This window comes from Bombus vosnesenskii, unplaced genomic scaffold, assembly GCF_011952255.1.
Source record: "Bombus vosnesenskii isolate JDL3184/JDL3185 unplaced genomic scaffold, Bvos_JDL3184-5_v1.1 scf7180000013314, whole genome shotgun sequence".
NCBI lineage: Eukaryota > Metazoa > Arthropoda > Insecta > Hymenoptera > Apidae > Bombus > Bombus vosnesenskii.
The window spans coordinates 6,891,670-6,909,284 of record NW_022882960.1 but is presented as its reverse complement, the minus strand read 5'-3'; the positions used below and the strand labels follow the sequence as shown (position 1 = coordinate 6,909,284).

At 38.5% G+C, this 17,615-nt stretch overlaps 1 protein-coding gene across 6 annotated transcripts in view; it reads left to right on the top strand.

The window, feature by feature from the left end:
• LOC117235006 overlaps positions 1-4,257 on the top strand; it is a 47,341-nt gene extending 43,084 nt beyond the window's left edge. For 5 of the 6 annotated variants that reach the window (XM_033496624.1, XM_033496622.1, XM_033496623.1 and 2 more), the window contains 3 exons: positions 20-231; positions 992-1,116; positions 2,046-4,257. In XM_033496624.1, the coding sequence (XP_033352515.1) occupies positions 20-231; positions 992-1,116; positions 2,046-3,091 (1,383 nt within the window). In that variant the 3' untranslated portion in view covers positions 3,092-4,257. The remainder of the gene's footprint in view (positions 1-19; positions 232-991; positions 1,117-2,045) is intronic. The other variant, XM_033496620.1, reaches the window with a different exon arrangement.
• The last annotated feature ends 13,358 nt before the right edge of the window (positions 4,258-17,615 follow it).

Below are 17,615 nucleotides of genomic sequence, written 5' to 3'. Positions count from 1 at the left end.
ACAAGAGAAGGATTTCCAGGACATTACGGGACTGAACGACGAGGAGAAGAAACGAGTTCGCGAGGATGACGAGGACGTCGTTGATTTCTCGGCCGGTCGAGAAGACGAAAGAAGATCCCCTTTGGCGAATGTTCCAAGATCTCCGATCTTCTTGGAGAAGCCGGAGGCATTTGGAAAAACAGCGTCCCCAGCGCTCGCCCAGCCGGAGTACATCGAAGTGGATCAAAATAGGTCGGTAGAGATTATCTATGGTCGGTGTTGCGGGGATTAAGTGGGTTTAATCGAGGTGCCCAGATGCCAACCGTTGTAAGTCCATATTCCGTGGTCTTAACATTTTAACCATTGTATAATCTTCGCTCGCCACTTTCCAAACTCACATTATATCTATTCCAGTCGTTTGTTTATATGTTAGTAGTTAGAGTATAACTTGCTAGATTTGCAAATATATAGACGTAGTTATAGGAGAGGTTGTTAAAGCTATACAGGCGATGATTACAGCGTTGTTACGATATTTGTAGTGTATCACTGTAGAGTGTGATTATTATATTAATTAAAATCTGCTTTGATTGGTTCAAATGCTTTTATTGGTTGAATTTGTTCAAGTTTGAACAAGAATGGACTTAAAATGGAATTTATATCTTTTCACGTTTCGAGGACAAACTTGATATTTTACATCCGAGGCAATATTTTTGTCTATTAGATTTAAGCATTTAAAATTCTCGTCTACTTGTTAAGGTTTTTATGGTATTAACACAGGATTGTACGTTAAGTGATAAACAAATAGTTTTAAATTCTGTTGCACGAAGTGAAAAATTCACAGAAATGAAATTTTAAAATGAAACTTTAACGCGGGTTATCAACAATCAGGTTTGTCTATGGAAGATTGAAACGAGGCATTTTTTTCTATTAGAAAAAGATATCACGTTTTCAATAATACAAATCGTGATACATTTGCGAGAAAAATGTTTGTTTGCACTTTTTTTTTGCATAGATCTCACTTGAGGTACTTCGATCAACCGAAGCTTACGGATAGCTGCAGAGTTTCGTGTGTCCGGGAGTCGTCAGAGTCTAAAGAGCCGTTTTTCCTGGACGAGGCGAAACATCGTTCTGCTTTGGGTAAATAGAAGCGAGAAACAAAACTGTTTCGACCTTTCGTTACTTTCTGCTTTGAGAAATAACCCTGGTAATAATACGACTCACGGTTCAGCACGATATATCAAGCTGTCAATGTTCCTTCCCTTCGCAAATCCTAAAACCTCGTCGAACCTATCAAGTGGAATGCGTGAAATTAAGCTGTTGCGCAACCGTGACGTTTCAGGTCACGATTTCCAAGATTTCGAAGCCATTGTCATTAAGAACCGTATGAAAAATCAATTTTTTTTTATAGAAATATCTCTTAGAAACATTTATAGTCGTCTAAGGTTTTACCTTTTAAAGTCCAAATCTTTCATTTCCATGAAAATTCTAATTAAAACTATCCTAATATCACATCCGAATTCTAAAATCTAGTTATCTACCTAAATCTAGAAATTAAAATTCCATATTTCAAAGACTTCTTGAGCCTAGAAATACTCAAACTTCAAATGTCAGTCACTTCAAACCGAATTGCAAATCTAGCTTCCGCAATCTAAAAGTTTTGAAAACCCAATCTTTCAAGAGCCCAATGATAGCTCAGAATGAAAATCACGTCTCTAAACCTCCAAACCTAATAAAGCATCTAAATTTCAAAACCTAAATGGGATAAAGTTACCTCTAAAGACCCCAATTACCGTGAACGAATCCAGAATTCCATCCGATATCCATCAAATTCTCAAAGAAGAAACACGAACAAATTATCTGAAATCAAAAGACGAAAGTCCAAAGTTTAAACTTCCTGTATTACCTCTACTACTTCGAGAACCTCAAGAAACCCAACAATCAGCACAATTCCAAAACCAGGAATCACACTCGTCCATACCCAGCATTCCTCTTGACCAGCATGATTGAGCAGAAAGGACCCAACTATCTTCGAACGTGACTAACGCGTTAAACGCGCTCCCTCTTAGCAGATACGCTCACTGGGTCCATGGAAGGGAAGCCAGAGACCGATCGATCGGGTCAATCGAGGATGACGTTCGCCAGGAGCTTGTCAAACGAGAGCGAACCGAACGAGAACACCTACGAAGCAAAAGATTTACACAGCCACGCGACCAACCTGATCAGGACCATCTCAGAGGAGTCTTTGCCACGCGAGATGCTGGAGGAAGAGCAGCTGGATGATCTCTTCGATGCCAAGCTGGCTAAAAACGTCCATAATAATCTGAGGAAAAGTCTAGACGACTGGAAGACCAATACACCACCTCCTAGTCCTGAGCCTAAGATCAAATCTGACATTTTAGACGCTGATCACTCGACTTTGTTAAAAGTTCTCAAGGAAGAAATTGCAGAAGAAAGCAACCTAAGTTCAATGACACCAAGCCTGACAGAACTGGAAGCTGCTTTGTCAGACATGTTAGAGAAAGAAGATTCTCAGGAAGCGTCTAAAGAAGAAAATAGATCAAACTTTACCGACGAACAAGTTGTAAAGAAACTAGAGCTTGACGTTCAGAGGGGTTCTGATACTTTTAACGGAAAAATGGATAGTTTGTCGAATGAAAATGGAGGAAGAACGAGTGATTTAAATGTAGTTGACCAAGAGATGAGGAATTCCAATGCCCTTGAAATTCCAGCACCCGCGAAGCAGATTATAGAAGGGAAAAAGCTAGTCTCAGGAAGGAAGGTTTCATTTTGTTCTTGGGAAGAGTCTGTGGCGAATATGGAGACTCGGCACGAGCAAGAATCTGTTGATTATTCACTGGATCTAGAGAAAAGGAACGTTCCTTGTTTAGACGATGATCGAGGTACAGGCGACAGAGGAGGCATTTTTCTGGATGTTCCGCCAGAGAAGCCGAGCAGATTGAATAGGAGCTTGGATGATCTTCTGGAGAACAGGAACGTTGTTCCTACACCTCCTAGAAGGAGGAACAGGAGTGTTGGTGTGGTCAAGAAGGAGTTTGAAGTGGCGCAAAATGGCACCGTCTCGGAGCATCTCTCGGATGACAGACTCATTTAATCGTTCTAAGTGATGATCTTCTAAGGACATTTCCAGAGGGTGTTGTCACTGTTGGTGGAACTAATGTAGCATGGTTGTAAATTGAAGCATTTAGTGGCGGCATTGATTGATATACAGTGGCTCACTGTAGTATTCGAATACTTGTGGAAATCTTCAATGAATTATTGTACAGTGTTCAGAATGTTTTGTATCACACATACAATATGCACATAAAAGATTTCTAGAATAAGCGTTCAAACACTTTCACGAGCCATTGTAGATGGAACTAGGTTGGGTCTTACAGAACCATTTTGAATGTTATGGGGGTTTACGTGTGTTCGTAACGAGTATGAGTGAGAAATTACAATCATGACACGCGCAGCGACTGAACATCAATAAATATATTATTTGTGTATATTTTGTTGTATGTACATATTGCTATGGACACAGAATGCGTTTCACAGAGAAGTTGCTATCTGTCGATATTGATTTAATTCGGTAGACAGTCTTTGGCGATATTTTACAGCGAACAGTCTACCAAATGATCGTAGCAAAACGTTAATTATATTAATTTCTTTCTTATCTTTGTTTTTAATTCTCTGTAAATAGACGTGTCTTCCTCAGATTCGAAGGAAACAACTCTCTTAATATATTAACTGTGTACGTGTTCGTGTACAGAATGAACATCCTAAACCGGATAGTACAACTAATCCATAAATAAGACAAGAAGAAACGACGAGTGTTTTCTGTTTGAGACATTCATTTTTGAGAAAATCGAGTTTAAATTTACCAAGCACCTGTACCTTTGGATAAATTCCGCCCGAATAAAGGTGGCACAAACATATAGAAGATTATTCCGCGGACAAACATAAATCAAAACTGTATAACAAATCGATGGAACGTGCAATGATTTCAAATTGGTAAATTTCGACTCTTGACCGATTTTACGACCTGGCTTTATCAGTTCCACCAACAATATACGCAAGAACGGTTGTTCAAATCAAACATTTTCAAAATATGGTTGCAGCTACTGCAAAAAGAGACGAAATGGTGAAGATGGACTTGTCGATTAAGCAAATTGTAATATTCGCGACATGTTCGACGATGTTGACGATTATAAATAGTTTTACGAATTGTTGTTACTGTAACGTGGATCGTAATAAAGATTATGCCGCTCGTTCGATTTATTTCGCGAGTTAATTCGACGAGACTTCCAAAGCGCGACAGAAGATTCTTCCTCCACCGATTTCCTTCCATAGGAAACTTTTTAACGAACTTGCCGCTTTCGAAGAAACGACGTCGTCCTTCGAAAATCGCGAAACTTCGTTCAAAAAGTTTTCGATCAAAGGGATCGCAGATGTTCGCGCCTTATTCTTGTCCGCGACACTCGTCAGATTGTTTGATTTCGATGAACAAGCTGTCGTATCGCTTGGAATTAGATCGTAAAGTTATAGAATTGTTCTAAACACGTTGCATTGATATGCAAACATTGCAATGTCTTACTTCGTACTGATTATCGTTTTAACGTGATTTAATGTTTTTTGAAGATTTTTATATAATTCGAGATATACAGATTCAGATGAGTTCTTTGTCACTTCTGACGATGCTGAGAAAATACTTCGCGGTTTTATCATTTACTTCACTTTGAAACTGATTATACTTGTTTCTAACATAATTTCGTACAATTAGCGTAGGATCACCGTGGTAATTTTAAGCTTTAGAAAAATCATATGGCAAGTGTACTGATTTCATGGTTTCGATGAAACATTGATGGATAGAGCGTGAAATTGACATACAAAGATAAAGGTTTATTTTTTTAATATAGAAACAGAACCAAATTAAATGAAATTAAATTAACGTTAGAAAATAATTTATAAATTTCGAGTTAGAAAGTAATTTCGATAAAAATCTTTCAAGAGAGGAATTCAGAATTTCGTTGCAATCAGTATATGGAGAGGGATAACACATTTCGTAGTATAGCGGAAAGTTTACACAAAAACATACCAAGCTTGGCGGCAAATTCCATCAGTCGCAAAACTCCATCAACACCGTCGCGCACCCCAAAACGAGTTTTCACGACCAGTCCATCAAAAATTTGCGCCAAACAACAAACGAATTCGAGCTAACATAGATCCCACATTCCGAAACTTCTCGGAACCCAATTGCCACCGTTCAAAAAAAAAAAAAGAAGAAAAGAAAAAAGAAAATCTGTCCCAATTTCTCTCAAACATCAACCTAAAGGACATACAGAAAAGAAAAAAGGAAGGGAAGAAACGTTTCAAAGTTTCTTTTCAAATTACATTAATCGCGTTACTTTATATTTTTCAATGCATAATCGTCCGATTGAAATACATACGCAGACCACAAACTCAAAATACTCTGCAATTTTAACTGATTTACAAACACTCTTCTTCTCCATCGCCGCTTTGTTTTCGCTTAGAAAGAGGAACTACAGCGATTTGCGAAAATAAAGAGAAAGGAGAAGAATTGGCTGGAATTTTCCTCAGAAATGATCCTACTCCGAAAAATTACAAATTTCGCGTAATTCAGAATTTTTTTAGCCTTCGACGTATGATCGCGAGTCACTGAAACAGAAAGCAAACTGAAAGTAATCGATAATTTCTAAACGAATTGCAGATAACTCATCCTCCCAATCCTCGAATATCCTACGGTTATCTGCTGGATCCTCGGAAGTTTGATTTAACGTCGTCACGAAAGGATGGCTGAAAATAATTTCGTCGTCGGGAAGAAAAGAAAGGAGAAAGGAAAAACGTAAGGGAATTCAGCCTGTGGCGTCGATCGAACGATCGGCTGCCGGTTCTGCGGCGTTATCGTCATCAGATACCCGTCGCGAATATATACGAGCCACGAAGGACGAGCACACGGGCTCCGTCGATTCTTCGGGGTCAGCGTTTGGAATTCAGGAAGCAGCTTGTTCCGAAGAAAAAGCGGCACGTGATTGGACCGGCCGGAAGGAGCAAGTTTCTCGCCGGCTCGACGAAAAGGACTGGCTATGCCAGCCCTTCCAGCCCTTCGACCTGATTAATCTCGTTTTCGGGACGAGGCGAGTTAAGTGGTCGTGACACGGGGAAAAGACGACTTTGCTAATTATTCCTGGTGGATAACAGTTCAAGGTTGGTCCAAGGGAATTCTGGATGTTTTGAAGGGGAAAAGGAAAAGTTAAACCGAGCTTCAAGTTTTAGAGATTTGGAACGATGCGAATACGGTTAGCTGTTGGCTATTGTTATTGTTGGTATCTCAAGTCCACGTGAATTGATGAGCTTCGGTTTAATTGTTCGAAGATTGTTTAGGATTTTGTCAAGTACAATTGTTAATGAGTCTCTTTGATACATTTTTCGGTTTGTTTATTAACACTTTTCCTACTATCTTCGCCAATCTTCTAGTTTACAACTTCTTAATCAGAGTATCTTGTCTTGAAAGATTCTTTTGTTTTATATGGAAATAATGGATGCACGACTTTGTTTCTTTTATATTATTTTACTGGATTATGTGTAATCCATTTTGTAGTAATAGAACAAAATGTTCTATTCAAATTGTTTTCCTGTAGTAATTTTGTAGTAATAGGACAAAATGTTCTATTCAAATTGTCTTCCTGTAGTAATTCTATAGTAATAGAACAAAATGTTCTATTTAAATTGTTTTCCTGTAGTAATTTTGTAGTAATAGGACAAAATGTTCCATTTAAATTGTTTTCCTGTAGTAATTTTATAGTAATAGAACAAAATGTTCTATTCAAATTGTTTTAATGAATTATGTATGATCCATTTTGTTCTAGTATACTGTTCTATTTACATTTGACACATTAAGTTTCATGTTTGTATAAACGTTGCCAGATAAAGCAGCTGCGTGCAGACAGAGAGACAGACTCTTGGGACAACCTGATACTTGAAGATTTAAACTCGTTCATTGATATCATTATCCTGTGAAACGACTCGCAAGAAGAAAATGAAAAAAATGAATACAACGATCACGTCGACGAGTGAAACGTCATTCCAATAAAAGAGAACATCGATTCGTTTGAACAAAATAAGCGGCAGAGTACGAGTTAAATGGCACACAAATATCAATATAAAAATCAAATGTAAAATTCGTTAAAAATTTTCAACAATTGTGCGACCTCCGCAAAACCAATCTCCCGCAAACGAAATAAAAAATACCTAAACAAACCAGTCGGCGCAAAAACGTTGGCGAATTCAGTTTGGTTAAATAACCAACACGGTATTTGAAATAACAAAAGTATTTAATAAAAACGAACGATGCAACCAGGATGGAAGAATATCACCAAGAACTGAGAGTCTGTCAACGCACATCGATTGGCATCGTTATTTCCGGTTATCGACCACCAGGTTTCAACTTACCTATTACTTTTTTAATTATCTCCAAGTTATCGTTATGCGTTCAACGGGACCATCTTAATCGGTTTAAGGATAGCCCAGAGGAAACGAACGAAGCAACGGACGCAACCGAAATTACGACGATCGATCAGCTCCGTGGAAGTTGCTTCTGGTCTAATTATTTCGTGTTTCATTAAACCAGACCTCTTCCAGGCCCGATCGAAACTTTCTAGATTACAACGATGCCTCGACTGGCCACCCTTACCCGAGCTCTCGATGACTTGCACGACTTCCCTGACTTGCAAGGATCTTGTCCCACTTACCAACTTCCCTCGAATCTTCGTCTCCTTTCCTCGTGCGGACGTTCACGTGAGTAAACGATGAAATCAGTTTTCTCCGCTTTCAGCGGTTCCGCTGAATTGTTGCTATTTTCTAAATATGTGAAACTGAAGCTTTTCTGTACTACCCTTTTCGAGGATAATTTTGTCGTGAATTTTTCATTGCTTCAGAAGCGAATGTGTCGGTGAAATCGTTAGTTTCGCGGCTAGAAGAATTTATACGCGTTTACTTAGAGAAACTTAACACTACGTTGACCGTCACGATGGTCACCGATGACCCGTGTTTCATTCAATTCTCTAGGATAATCAAAAGGAGATGAATTTCATGGATTAGAGAAGTTTCAAGTATGCGAATGACTTTGGTAAATGACACACGGTCAGGAGCAAACAAGTGGGAAGATACGTTTCAATTGAACGTTCCAGTGTAATATATTTTCGTGTATCGCAGAATAAAGCATAAAATTTGCCTGGCGGTCAACGTGTTAAAAAAAGGGAAAAGTAATTAGCGTAACGTAAAATCGTCACAACCCGGTGACTTTCATTCTTCCATTCTTTACATCTCAATTTCGCTTTTGTTTCAACCGAAAGAACAGCTTCAAATATTTGTGAAAAATCTTGGACGCAAAATTCAGACGGGAGACACGCGCATCGATGACGACTGTTTCTCGTCTTTCTCAAAGTTAACGAAATTTTCCGAGCGAAAGATACGACTGGATGGAAAGCGACCCAAACAACGTAGCAGCGTCGAACAGCTTGGAAACGATTTCTTAAACGCTGCGCACCATTCGTATCTGCAAGAGTTGGCAAGCGATAACCGAGACAGCTTACAAATTTCCGCAATGGCTCCAATCCCTTATTAATCACCAGCGATCCCCTATCCCGTACAATTACAAAACATTTCCCAAGTTGCTGCTGTTCGATCCGCGCTGCATTCTCTGGAACGCGCTCCACTTCCAATCTAACTCAACCCTCTTTGCTCCAACTTTACGCTTCCAACTTCCGCTCGAACGTTCCGCTTTAGCAAACGAGAAAAGGATAACAAGTAGCAAAGACTATGCGATGGAAGGGGTGAGCCTGGTTTCTTCGAGCCTTCGGTGGCAGTTTCTTGGCCTCGGGTCGAATTTCCAGGCGAGCGATAAAATAAATCCTACGATAGGCTTGCGTGAGTGAGGAGCGGAAACGGAATCGCGGCCGCCGCTCGTTTAAATATCGTCTTAATCTGGCGAGCCGGGGCCCTAAACCCGTGGCCTCTTAATTCCGACCGCGTAAACTTCCAGTCCAAACCTGACAAATCGTCCAACCGCGGATTATCCGTCGACGAAAAACTAATTAAGCCACGGAATACCACGAAACGAGGCTCGTGCTCGTCGAGTTATTCGCGCCGGTGTCCCGCGAGCGCAACTTTCTTCGTTTCGCGTTGCTTCGCCCGTGAAATCGCGATCGGCGGTGTGCTATGTATAGAATCCTTCAGAAGTATCGTCAAACTATGTGCAACGCGCGGTATTGACGATGAAAAAATTGCTACAGCGCGTTTGACAAATAATAATAAAAATGAGATACATATATTTCATGTTGTATGGATCATTCTTCTCAAAGAAACGAAAGCAAGAGAAGATACAGATTTTAAAGTTGAAAGAAATTGAACCGCGGTAAAGATACTTTGTGAAATTGATGCCGTCTGGCTTCTAAGAAACAATTTTATCGTCTCATGATGTTCTACTATGATTGCAACAATCTCGTAAATAGACAGATAGAGAGATAAAGTGGTTTAAAGATAATTCATTTCTCTATATTTGTATTAAATATCTTTCGCTTCATGTTCTTCACGATCCTCTATACTCTGACAACTCTGCTTAGTACAATTATGGTAGTTTTCATGCCGCTCATATTTACGCTTCCCTTTGCCACTGTAAATAAGTTCACTGATTTCCCAACTTCTATTCCAAATCCATGTCGCTTTACACATCTTAATTTGTACATCTAATATTCCTGCATATTACTCGCGCTTAGTCTAAATTCCAGGCAACATCGTTCCAACAATCGTAAATGATAACGTTATTTCGAATAATATATTTTTGTGGGATGGCGCGTTTATGCGAACCCGAAGACGGAGTTCTTTTGTAGATTCAGAGTAGCTGGAGTACGCCGATGGAAATCTTTCTTGTCGTAATTTTACATTTCTATCTTTTTATGAATAAAGCAACGTTATGATCAAAGTAACGAAATATCAGAATATCTGGATACTTTCGAGGGTTAGTGTATCGATTTCTCGAGTCTTCAGACTAGCAGGAAAAAGCGAAATCGTTCCGTTTCTATCCGCCTATCTAAATAGTTGCACGACTCCATAAATTCACCTGCTTAATTCCGACTCGCGCTGCCACCCTTCCATTCCCGAGCCTCGCAAGGGGTTGTTCGAGCCGCGGGATTCTGAGTATCAGAAACACACGACCCTGGAGACAGGTAGCGAAGGAAAATGCAAAGGACGAAGAAGGGTGTCGGAGTACGATTGTATGGGCAACTTCTTCGTGGCTGGATTAACGCTCTTAATCCGGATCTCTGTGTTTAGGGATGAGTTTACTGGAAATATGGCTGGCGAGAGGGTGGTTACGAACGATCGGATTAGTTTTTGGCAGACTTTTGTTTCGATTAATCCTCTTACGGTCGAATGTTTATATTTCTATTGAGATATGTATGATTTTATGTGCTAGACTAGGTTGGCCGCGTAGTAGTGACACACGTGAATATGTGAATATGAGTATGTGGAAGTATGTGTGTGCGCGGCGTCTCGAAAAACAGATGAATGTAACTGTTCCGTTGGCAGTGTGGTATACAAGATCGTGAAAGGAAGGAAATGCTGAGACGCATGCAAATGTATATCGACGAAGATCCTGGAAATCGTTTATTAAATAAATCTTAAACTATTTTATTATGAATTCTACGTATAACCTTAGTGTTCCTTTACTTTTATTTTGGCAATTAAGATCCACAATTCTCAACAATTTCAATGTTATTCATTGAATTTTAATAGGCAAAAGATATCTGTCGTTTCGTAGGAAGTTGCTTAAAAATGAAACGAAGAAATCGTTAGGAAAGAATAATTTTATTTTTATATTTCCAACCGACTTGAAATATTTTTTATTCCTACGTTTTTCGGTGTCTCTTCTCGCCATTCTGCCGCTATTCTGTCAAAAGAATGCTTTCTATCGATAAATAGCCGAGAACCGATTTATCCTTTTTCTCTATCTTGTCAAAAATAAATCCTCTTTACTCGCTAATTGTCCAATTTGCTTACTCCAACAAAGGCTTCTAACGACATTCTTTAAACTCTGTATTTTGTCCAAATAATAAGATAACAAGATTTCGAGGAGCACAGGGAAATTCCGCATTTATCAAAGGTTCTGCTGCATATTGCAAAAAGGGGAGAAAAGAAAAAACGGAGAAGAAAGGAAATTTGATTCACCCTCCTCCACGACATTAATAGGAGTGTCACGTACAGACCCTATCTATAATCTGGTCGCGCTAATTTCAGAGAATATCGAGAACGACGGATTTTTTAAGAGTTTACCAATGACCACGATGCCTCCATCCCGAAACTTCCACTTTTCCAACTAAAATTCATTTCACCTTTATCTTTCTACCATTGCGACAGACATGCGTCACAGAAGAAGAAGTGGCCGGTCATATATGACCAACGTGGCAGTCAAAGTGTTAATATGAACTATTTTAACACTTTAACCTCCTTGGTGCCGGCTCTGTTTCGGTTGAGACTCTCCAATACCATTCTTTTCGTTCATCGCGAATGGTAAGTTTTTCAAATTGGTATAAAACTGTGGAAACTTACGAAGCAAGGCAACTGACGCAACTGAGCAAGGTACCTTAGTACTTGTTAGAATTTAATCTTGGAATTAGGATTAGTAATCTGTGGAAGACACAATGTTTGTGTTGAAATAATACAATGTGATATTTATTAAACAATTATTTCAAGAGTTATAAATGTGCGTTCTGGAATGTAGACAGTTGGCTAGTTATTCACAGACTACTTATAATACTTATAAATTATACCTATCTATAATAAGTATTAACTTATTGTAAATAAACAGCCATGTCACTGCGCCACGCCAGAAAAATTACTGAAAATTCTCAACGCGAGAATTGATTGTAATTTCAACAAATAAATAAAAAAAAAAAAAATTCACAGACTGACTGGCTTAGTGACCCATGGCCCTTGAAAAGGTTTAGAGCCCCACTCTCTATGCAGTAATGAGTGTGACCTGTGTGGGTGTCTGTGTGGCGTCACATGTGACACAGAACCTTCTAGTAGCTTCTCGACATGCCCATCTAGAATGTTCCATCCATATCTTCACGTTTCTTCCGGCGTTTTTTGAAAAAGCATGCACGTGCTAACTGCCGTGGTGCATCTCACGAACGCACGCTAGTGGGGTTAGCGCTGGGCAACGAACGGAAGAATCCGTACGATCAAACACCTTATCTGCATGCGATTGATATCGTTGTATTTCAACAGTACTAAATAACAAATTACTGCTCAAATAATGAGAAAGATTGTTGGCGAGAAAAAGCTGATTAACAGGCTATCGGTCGGTAAAGTGTTAATTGTTGACTCGAGTTAACTCGAGTTTTCATGGCCAAACGTTGCCGACCGGCCACTGTTGGGGATCATACAGTGCAATTGTTGGTCGGCATACCTCAAACTGTGTCTCTCGCTTATAAGATCCGTCAAATTGCGTCCTTTGTTGTAAACAAAATTTCCACGTACCAATGAAGAATCTTTCAATGAATTATACGCAGATGTTTTATCTGATTGTCCGAGTGATTGTGAATCAAATTGTGGTGACTTGGAAAATGATACTGTATGAGAAGATAGTGAATCTGATATTAGGTCACCAAGATATCAAAAGAGGAACATAATAGAATTAGATAGTGACGACGAATTGGAAGAAGAGTGGATATGACACCAAACTTACAGAATTATTTAAAATCCGACTAGAGTGTGCGGAGTATGCTCTTCAAAAGGAAAACACAGCGAAATATTTGCAAAAGCTGTTGTGTACCATTATACGTAGATTATACTGTTTATCATACGCAAAAGAAATATTAAAAGTTGAATAATAGATAAAATTTATTAAAGTTTATTTATATTGTTTTACTTCCACATCCAATTACGAAATAATAGCCGATGACGTGAGATAAATTCTCAATAAAATTGCCGGTTAACAATGTGTTAATTATTTCGTCCCTTGAGAATCTTAAAATATATCATTCGATAAAAATAAAAAAAACATGTAACTAAGTGTACAATTTAAAGATTCAAGAATTTATATTTAAAATATAACATACTATAATACGTAATATGTGCAATATATGTATTGTAAACTGGTGTTTATAAATAGCAGCGAGTATTAGTACGAGTATCGTATTGTGATTCAAAGCGTGGAAGTTTGAATATCCCTTTGCGAGCGACTAAACGCTCCATGTAATGGAGGTAATTCCATTTACGTCCGACAGTTAAGCGCAAGAAAATGATGGAAGATAAAGGAAACTCGACGATACAACCGATTCGTTCTATCCGTTGTGCGGCGTTTTAAATCTTCGCGGGCTCGCGTTCGCGAAATTTACGAGTCCTTAAGCGAACCGTGAGAGTGTAATTCAAGTTCGGGATCGCCTGCATGCCGCTGGCAATGAGAAAGAAGATCCAAAGAGGCTTCTCTAGTATCGAACTGCTCGTAAAAGAGCTTTCACGCGATCAGACTTTCGCAATGAAAGTTCGCCACGTTCAATCGATCCACCGTTGAATCATTGCCCATCGCCTTTAAGGTTCGTAAATGCACCTTTAGGATAACGCCGTTCGACCTCGTATAATAAAAATCGATTAGGCGAAAATTTTGACAGAATTGTACAAGCTATAATATCTTAAATCCTTGGTATTGTTTTAAAAACACGTAGAGAGTCATTTCTAAAAGTCGAATTATTCAGAAAATAATTATTAATTATTTAATAATTTTTAATTTGAAGTTTAATTTGCGTAAAATAATCATAGATTCCTATAATTTCGATATACCTGATACGTATAATTATTTCCAAATGTAAACTCCTAGAAAACAATGAGAATATTTCTATCAAAGAAAATTCCCTCTTCCTTCATACGATTCATTAAACCAAAAAGATAAAATCGTACACGTAATATTAATATTCTAAATTTGCAAACTCTGGAAAAACAACATTTTATGTATAACCTGATACTATCGTACAACTTTCATATTGAAATTCTTCAAGGCTGTATATCGAAGAAAAAGGCCAAGTATGTTAAGCATTTGCTTTATAAGAGGAGTAGTTCCAAACCAGCGAATGAATGAAAAGAAATTATCAATAATTTTACATAGTAGAATACAAAGTTAGTTCTTATGGGTTCTCTCGATGAAAGAAGAAGACGCGAAAAAATATTTCCTTATTAATTACTCATCGAAGGGAAAACTTCTTCTCTTTCGAAGAATTGAAGGAACGTATCAAAGAATCAGCAAATCCACGAACATCCACGAGAGCAAGAAAATGATAAGAGAAACGAGGAAAATGCGAAAGAAGATGCACGGCGGAGCCAGCAAACTATCGCGAGTCGAAGCAGTTATGATTTTTCTCTCGTTTCTTTCTCGCTTCTTTCTCACTTCTTTCCACCTTCCTTTCTGACTTTTCCATTCTGTTTCTCTCTTCTTCTTTGATACAGTTGCGAATCTCGTACGAATCGGTGCAACAGCCACCCTTAAGATTTTCCTGTGACGCGATTGTGGCATTAAGAAGGCTAGCGACGAAACTTTCATGACGACTGATGTCGACTTGTGGATGTTGGTTCGTAACTGTCAAGGGTAGCTTGCCTTTCCGGGACGTTTCAAAGGCCGATTTGTGGGTGCATCTTTAATTGGCAATTGGGAGAAGCCTGGGGGTCGGGCTAGAAGCCACGTCGATGGCTCGCCTTCTAACGAGCACCGATAAGATTTCTCCTTCTTTTCATTCTTCCTCTCTTTCTCCTCTGACGTTAAATACGTTGCTTATTAAATCGCGGTACGCTTTCGCGGTGGATCAATTAGGGGAATCACTTGCAACGTCGACCACGAGAATCGCGACGATGAATAAAAGGGAAGAGAACTAGACGACGTACCGCGCAAGTGGTTAAATAAATTGAAAATGTAGTCGGATGATTGACTGAGGCAAAGCGGAAATTCGTTATCGGAGAACCTTTTAATTACACGACGTAGATGTATAGTAGGGGCATATGCGGCTAATATACATGTTGAGAATTTTGGATCTTAATTGCCGAAATAATGGTATAGGAACACTAAGTTTACGCTTGGAATTTATATTAAAATAGTTATATATTTATTTGATAAACGATTTCAAAGATATTCATCGATACACACTTGCACGCGTCTCAGCTTCTTCCATACCAGACTGTTAACTGAACAGTTTACATTCTTATATTCATATTCATATAAGACTTACTCACTTATATTCATATACATGTATCGCTACTATACAGCTAATCTAGTCTAGCACATAAAATTATGCATATCTCAATAATACATAGGAACGTTAAAAAGTTAGATTGCCTCTAGTATTTACTTCTTTCTATTTCTTTTTGCTTCTGTTTAGATTGCTTTTAATATTTATGGCTTGCTTGCGAGTAACAAATACGAATTTACTATTTTATTATTCTTGACTTTAGGAGATTTATCACAGCATTGGCGGCGTTATTCCACAAATTTATTCATTATTCTATTTTAATTATTCACTCATCCATTTGTTGTCTATTCGTTCATTCGTTGTTCAACATCAATTCGTCGTTCGTTTACCAGTTCGTTCGTTATTCCATTTCCATTTCTTATTCGTTTATTCGTTCGTAACTTCAATTTCTATCTGCTGTCCTTAAATAACAAGTAATTAGTATAACGCAAGCAACAAATATATCGAACGAATGAACCGAGCTTATTCCAACGAATTTCGTTCGGTATTGATTTTTCTATTTTATTATTCTTGACTTTAGAAAATTTAGCATCGGGCGCGTTATTCCACAAATTTATTCATTATTCAATTTTAATTATTCCCTTGTCCATTTGTTATTTATTCGTTCATTCGTTATTCAATATCAATTCCTCGTTCATTCACCAGTTCCTTCGTTATTCCATTTCCATTTCTTATTCGTTTATCCGTTCGTAACTTCGGTTTCTTTCTATAGTCCTCAAACAACAAGTAATTACCATATTCGTTATTCGAGATGTTATACGACGAATTATTGTCTATCGAAGAGTTAGTTATCATTTTGTCAACCGAAGAATTTTATATCCGTCAGTCTGTCAGTCAATTGTCAATATCGAAATCGAGTAAGAGGACGTGGCAAGGGGGTGCAACAGAAGATAATTCATAAGAGGTTCCTGGAGCACTCCTGTCATACGCGTAGGATGGTCATCGTGGAGTTTTAGTCGGTAAGAGTCCGACACTACTCTGCTGTTACCGATTATTAGCAGCAGCGGAGTGTCCATGAGGATTTCTTCACGTGCAAAAAAAAAAAAAAAGTCGCGCATCTCACGATTGTCATTACGAAATTAAGACGTTTTCGAATCTAAAAAATTTATCAATCATAGTAAAGTACAATTGACGTTGATATAAAAGTACACAGCAGGATGGAATGTATTCAAGCTCTTTTCTCACGTAACAAACCATTTTCCAAACTTTCCAACGATAATGTATACGTCGGATGTTCGGGCACTCTCGTTTCTTTTTTTTCCTTTTGATAGCAAAATTTACAATACGAATATTTCACCATCACACCAACGCAATTGTTTTCACGTTTTTATGAGCGAGCTAGCACGCCGATTCTGGCAGGTTCGAGTTTAATGAAAGGCCTCGACGACCGATTTTCCCCTGCTTCGTCGTGTATACCGGTTGCAAGCCGCGTGTATCTCGGTGCAGCTTTGTTTCAATCGCACGGCTATCATTAATTATACCCCATGCGACGCAAGTATTCGTATCGTCGCTGGAGGGTGGAAAAGGGGCGAATAACGCGTCGTCAAATTTTAGGCGTCTGCTTTTGAACCGCTGCCACTCCACTACTTTGCTTCGAAAATATTGGCTTGGCAACTAAGTGATTGCGGATTTTGTCAATACCACCTAATGACAAAAGCCGCAATCACATAGTTGCGAACCCAATATCAAACGAATACGTATTTCCAGTTCGTTTAATTCTACCGACTGTTTTTTTTTTTTTTTTTTGTCGATTGAAAATTCAATCTGTTCGAGTAAAAAGATTTCAGAGTGCAAAAAGAAAGAAAGAAAGAAAAAGCAGAGAATATCGAATACAAAAGACAAGAGAGAGATGTTATTTTAAGAGTGCAATTAGAATAGGATCATCCATGATCAGACACGCGTGGCGGGTAATGAATTACAACTGGCATATTCCAGTTATTGGGCAGACTGATCACTTCGACAGATTCTTCGGATCTTAGTTACTGAATTTTCAATTACATAGATTCTGTATTATCGATTTCGAAATTTAAATAAGATGCCAGGTTCCCACTGCAACGACCATCGTCCTTGAATTTCCACTTTCACAGACACCAAGAGAATGCTTGCCAAGTTTCTAAATTACCTAATCCAATTAAAACAGCCGGTTCGCGCTACCGAACACCAGTTTTCCTCTGGCGGACTACAAATTAGAAGCTACGGAAAGTACTTCCGATATGTACAGGTGTTTTAATAAAGGAAAAAGCAAAGGTGTTTTAATAAAGCAAAGGAATCGAATGGAATGAGGAACGTGTGCGTTCAAATAATACAATTCGAATGATACAA